The sequence below is a fragment of the Caenorhabditis briggsae genome (genome assembly GCF_000004555.2).
Source record: "Caenorhabditis briggsae complete genome, chrIV, whole genome shotgun sequence".
NCBI lineage: Eukaryota > Metazoa > Nematoda > Chromadorea > Rhabditida > Rhabditidae > Caenorhabditis > Caenorhabditis briggsae.
The window spans coordinates 14,983,906-14,990,174 of NC_013487.2; the positions used below are offsets into that span (position 1 = coordinate 14,983,906).

The 6,269-nt window shown below is 34.2% G+C and overlaps 1 protein-coding gene across 1 annotated transcript in view; it reads right to left on the reverse strand.

Moving 5' to 3' along the window:
- Positions 1 to 3,968: 3,968 nt before the first annotated feature.
- The window catches only part of Cbr-exc-5, a gene marked incomplete at both ends in the record, with an annotated part of 22,761 nt that continues 20,460 nt past the window's right edge, over positions 3,969 to 6,269 (reverse strand). The window contains 2 exons of the mRNA XM_045236239.1: positions 3,969 to 4,184; positions 5,127 to 5,225. Coding sequence (XP_045091243.1) covers positions 3,969 to 4,184; positions 5,127 to 5,225 — 315 coding nt within the window. The remainder of the gene's footprint in view (positions 4,185 to 5,126; positions 5,226 to 6,269) is intronic.

A 6,269-nucleotide genomic window follows, 5' to 3' on the forward strand; every position in this document is an offset into this window, starting at 1 on the left:
CCTCAAAAACTTCAATACCTAACAAAAAAGTGTCAACTGCAAAATTGCTCAGCATAAAATTTTACACATTTTTGTAGCATTTTACGTTTTGATAGCTACTGTAGTTTTTGAGATATGTGACCTACAAAAATCAATAAAATCCGATTGACTTCAAACATTCGATGAGTCGCTTTTCCTGCTCTTCTCGATCTTTGAGAAGTTTCCCAGTGTCCTCCTCAAAATTTCCAGAATCTCCAGAATCTTCTGGAATCTTTAAAAAATCGTTCTCCTCGAAAATTCCAGATTTTTGAGCATTGGAAAAGCACTTATTGATAATCAAAAATAGAACAAATAGGAGAATAATGAAACCGAGGTACAAAAATAGCATTTTTGGCATTGCCATTGATCCAATTATCCACTTTTCATGAGCAATCGAAGTTAAGGATGAGCAATTGAGAAAAATGTGCATTTTTAGCAGAAAATTTTAAGTATAATTTCAGCAAATTAAGTTCTGAAAATCTGACAAAAAAGTGAAAATAGCGAAAATTGTTTATCTTTCCAGCTGCTTATAAATACTATTTTTGAGAAAGGTTAATCGAATTTTCTAGAATCTGAAAATCAGAAATATCATGTGATGTTTTAGCTGGAAAACAGGTGCAAATTTTTTGTTGATGGCTTGTGTGCCTGTTTTTTGCAAAATTCCAATTTTCAGATGCAACATCTCATTTTCAAGGTTTTAGACATCAAAAATTGAGTTCCTCATCAAACACTACCCCAGAAACTGAGAAAAAACGAACAATTACATGGTGGCCGAGTTTTAAAAATTTCTAGGCCACCAGATGCAAAAGTTAGGCCATGAGCGTTTTTTAGTCGGGAAAGCAGTTTTCTAGGCTATTTTTTCATGAAGAGCTTGAATATTGTGTGTGTTTTTCGCAAAAATTCATGGGAATACCAGAAAAATCGATTTTCGAACTTTTTTGAATTTTTTGAAAAAAATTTATTTCGAAAACCATTTTTTTCGTTCCCAATTTTTTAATTTGCAATGCTAAAACTACGAAAATTGAGTTTCTCATTAAAAACTACCCCGGGAACCAAGAAAAAACGAAAAATTACATGGTGGCCGAGTTTTTGAAATTCCTAGGCCACCAGATGCAAAAGTTAGGCCATGAGCGTTTTTAGGTCGGAAACTCATTTTTCTAGATTAATTTTTCATGAGAAATCCAAAATTTGTGTTCATTTCTAACCAAAATCCAAAAGAATACCAGAAAAATCAAATTTTGAAAAACCGAAAATTCAATTTTTTTGAATAAGTCAAAAATCGGCATTTTTTTTATTTCAAACACACAATTTCACATGCTTAAATTGCGAAAATTGAGTTCCTCATCAAAAACTACTCCAGAAACCTTGAAAAAACGAAATTTTTGGAGGTGGCCGAGTTTTTGGATTTTCTAGGCCACCAGATGCAAAGGTAGGCCATGAGCGTTTTCAAATCAGAAAATCAGTTTTCTAGTCTAGTTTTTTATGAGAAATTCGAATTTCATATTCATTTCAAACAAAAATTCATGTGAATACCAGAAAAATCAATGCTTGAATGATTTATTGTGGAAAAATGTCATTTTAAATTAAAAAAATTAATTAAGTGATCAGTGATAAAAAATGTATTGCAGGAAAAAAACTTGACGAGAAAAGAAATTGATGAGCCAGATAGTTGGAAAAAACTTACTAAATTTTTTTTCGAATTTTTAGAAATTCAGAATTTCTCCATTTCAATCCAAATTTGATTTTTTCTCTGACTTCTCTCCTGTCTCTTCCTTATCAAATATTCCGTATCAAATTCCGATCCATCGTAATCATCAATGTCTTCTGAACCTTCTTCCTCGTCTTCAGAATCCGAATTTTCAGAATTTTTTTGGATTTTTCTCGAATTTTTAAAATATCGAACCACACAACAAAACACCAAAAATGATAGTAGGAATATGGCAAAAATTATGAGGATTACTGTAAGAATATAAGTGGAAGTTTCGATTTCCGTGTTTTCAGAATAATCATAATCCAGAGATGCCTTCATTGAAATATCGTAGGAATCCATTTTTTTAGATAAATATAAAAATTTTAAGCTCAGCAATTTCTCAAAAATGTCATTTTTTTTTCTCAGTTGTCACCTAGCAATTAGTGGGCGTTTTTTTCCATATAATTATTGAAAATTTTTGACAAAATTTTGGTGTTTGAAAATGAACAATCTGCACAAACAGACACACAGCAAAACAATTTTGACTGGAAACTTAGATTTTTTTGGAATTCGGTAAGTTGTCAAAAACCTAATTTTCTGTAACTCACATTGGTTTTTGTTAGGAACAAAACAAAAATTCGGATTTCTCATAAAAAACTAGTTTAGAAAAACATTTTTTTTCGACTCAAAAATGCTCATGTCCTAACTTTTGCATCTGGTGGCCTAGAAATTTCAAAAACTCGGCCACCATGAAATTTTTCGTTTATTCACGGTTTCTAGAGTATTTTTCGATGAGTAACTCAATTTTCGTAGTTTTAGCATTGCAAATTAAACAATTGGGAACGAAAAAAAAAAATGGTTTTTTAAATAAATTTTTGAAAAAATTCAAAACTTTTCGAAATTTGATTTTTCTGGTATTCCCATAAGCTTTTGTGAAAAATACACACAATATTCGAGCTCTTCATAAAAAATTTAGAAAACTGATTTCCCGACTAAAAATACTCATGACCTAACTTTTGCATCTGGTGGCCTAGAAAATCCAAATCTCGGCCACAATGAAATTATTGATTTTTTCATGCTTTCTGGGGTAGTTTTTGATGTGGAACCCAATTTTCATAATTGAAACTTGTGGAATAGAACGCTTAATGTCGAAAACCGATTTTTGACTTGTTCAAAAAAAATTGAATTTTAGATTGTTCGAAAATTGATTTTTCTGGTATTCCTATGGATTTTGATTAGAAATAGACACAAAATTCGAATTCCTCATAAAAAACTACCCTAGAAAACTTGTTTCGCAACTCAAAAACGCTCATGGCCTAACTTTTGCATCTGGTGGCCTAGAAAATCCAAAAACGGCCACAATGAAATTATTGATTTTTTCATGTTTTCTTGGGTAGTTTTTGATGAGGAACCCAATTTTCATAATTGAAACTTGTGGAATAGAACGCTTAATGTCGAAAAACGCCGATTTTTGACTTGTTCAAAAAAATTGAATTTTAGATTGTTCGAAAATTGATTTTTCTGGTATCCCTATGGATTTTGATAAGAAATAGACGCAAAATTCGAATTCCTTCTGAAAAACTACCCTAGAAAACTTGTTTCGCGACTCAAAAACGCTCATGGCCTAACTTTCCAAATGGTGGCCTAGAAATTTCAAAAACTCGGCCATCGTGGAATTCTTCATTATTTTTTGGTTTCTGGGGTAGTTTTTGATGCAGAACTCGATTTTTTTAATTTTAACAACGAAAATTGAGTATTAGAAGTCGAAAAGTAGCGATTTCCGACTAATTGGAAAAGTTCCAAAATTTCAGTTTTTCAAAAATTCATTTTCAGAAAAGATTTGTGAAAATTAAGACAAAAAATGAAAAAAAAAATGAAAAAAAGAGGAAAAAAAAGTTTTAAAAAGTGAGAAAACTCGTCGAGATAGAGGAGGGAAATTTGAAATTTTTGAAAAATTGTTTTTTTCAAAAATCTCAAAATTTCTTCTAAAATTGTAAGTAAGGGATAAGAATGACTAGATTCAAAAGAAAATGAGGTGATTTTTTGAACAGTGGAGAAAAAGTGGGCGGAGCCTGAACGAGTGGGCGGGGCATTAAAAGTGTGCGGAGTCAGATCCAAAAAAGGGGCGGAGTCAAAAGGGATATGTCATTATTTCAAGACTGAGAATGAATGTGTAGATGAGGAAGACATGACAAAGTGTACAGTAGGAAAAAGGGGGCGGTTTTTTCTCGATAATTTTTTTTTGAAAAAATTTCAAAATTTAATCCGATTGCTCAGATCCAGAATTCCGTTGATTTTTCAAATGAGCGTTTGCGGCCAGGTCCAAAATTGCCATCCATTTCATTTGGTCCTCTTCGTCCTGGGCGGTCAGTGTGTACATCCGGCGGGCCCCGACGCGGACCGAAAATGTAAACTTTTCGCCACAAATTTTGACTTCACATCCGGGAAGGGGCAACATTGCTAGTGCAGTTTTGTCCTGAAAATTTTGGGAAATTTTGGGTTACTGTAGGTCGAAAAAACTGCGAAAAACGGTGAAAAATGAGCTAGATTAGGCCTAGAAGAGCTTTTTTCAGAGGTACAGTTAGCTTATTTTAGATACCGTAACCCATTATTTTGGGTATGATAGGTTTTGCTAGGTTACTGTAGTCACAACTGAGGCTGAGCAATTCTCACGAAGTTGTGTTACTGTAAGTCGAAAGTACGGCAAAAAATGATCTAGAAGTAACCTTGTGAACTCTAGAGCTACAGTAATCGCTCCAGACTATTGTGGGTACCGTATTTTTGTGTCATGGTTACTGTATCAACAGCTAAAATTGAGCAATCCTCAAAAATGGGGTTACTGTAGGTTGAAAAAACGGCGAAAAACGACGAAAAATGAGCTGAAATAGGCTTAGAAGAGCTATTTTCAGAGGAACAGTGATCCTACTGTAGGTACCGTAATCCAGTACTGTAGGTTCTGGGTTACTGTAGCCTCAAGATTTGAAATTGAGCAATCCCTAAGAAGTTGGGTTACTGTAGGTCGAAAAATGAGGAGAAACGGCGAAAAATGAACCTAGCAGAGCTACAGTAACCTTGAGACTTCTAGAGGGGCAGTAATCCTACTAGACTACTGTAAGTACCGTATTCTAGATTCAAGGCTACTGTAACCACAAATAAGGCTGAGCAATTCCTTTAAAACTGTATTACTGTAGCTCAAACACGCCGAAAATCCGACGAATTGGGAGGGCTACAGTAACCTTAAGATTCTAAGGAGTATAGTAATCCTACAAAACTACAGTAAGACAATTTACAATAGTCATGGATTACAGTAGGACTCCTACAGTACTCATTGACTACTGTAGAAGGCCTAAAGTTACTCTGGAGAATTAGTGTAGGGTTACTGTAGTAATTCGAAAATCCCAAAACTTTAAAGCTGAGCAATCTTAAATCTTACCTCATCTGAAAGATATGTATACATACAGAAGTCGTCTCGAACCACACAATATCGATTTGTGGGTTTTCCCAATGTGCCGCGGAACTGAAAAATTTGAAATTTTAAGATTCCAAAAACATTTATTTTTGGAATTTTATGAACAAAAACATTCATTTTTCGATTTCTACATACAGTGCGATCAATATCTATACGACAACCCCCCCCCCCCTTTTTTGGGCGCACAGAAAAAACTAGAAGAGATATCAACAAACGGTTAACGCCATTCGATTCACAATCAAAAATAACCCCAGGAGACAAAGTTTCATAATTTTAGCATTTTCTCTGAACATGTACCATCCAAAAAACCCATTTGCAAGCGGTCAATATCTATACGACACCCTGAAAAAAGAAATGAAAAATCTCATGTTTTCTAGAAAGCAAAATCGAACTTTTTTTGTTGGAAGGTGTTAAAATAGTGTTAAAGGTGGGGGGACATGAAAAAAAAATAATGTTCTCGAAATTTCGTTCAAAGATGCCCCTCGAAGAGTTGAACTTGTGAGGGCGATGATTGAGGGTGCGGCGCCGCTACCGACTGAGCTACGCGTGCAAAGAGAAAGCCGCTGCTTGATTGCATACATAAAGGCGAGGACGACAGCTGTACGCAGAGTGACATTAAGCGTTGTACACCGTTACGGTAGAATGCATACTCTAGATACAAAAAAAACTACGAAAAATCTCCTGTCCCCCCACCTTTAAAACAGCATATTCTGACAGTTCGTACAAAAACTGATGCCTTCAATCAAGTTTTAGAAAAAATTATTTTCAGACATTTTCATAATTTTTTTTGGGTTTTCGGAATAAACCTTGAATAAATTTTTAATTTTATGACAATTTCCGTTTAGACCATAATTATATCAGGTCGATCGAAAATTGTGAAAAATAGACTGAAAATTAAAAAAATTCATGAAAAACTGGCCTAGAAAAAAGAGTCAGTGGCTCCGACCCTTCTTTAATAAACTTATCAATCTATCTATCTAGAATACCAAAACATTGATAAAACGAGAAACGGATCGATTGAAAAATCTGAGAATAACGAGAAAATAGCATACTTGTAATCCGGGCCTTTGCCGGGCCTTCGCGGACCCTGCC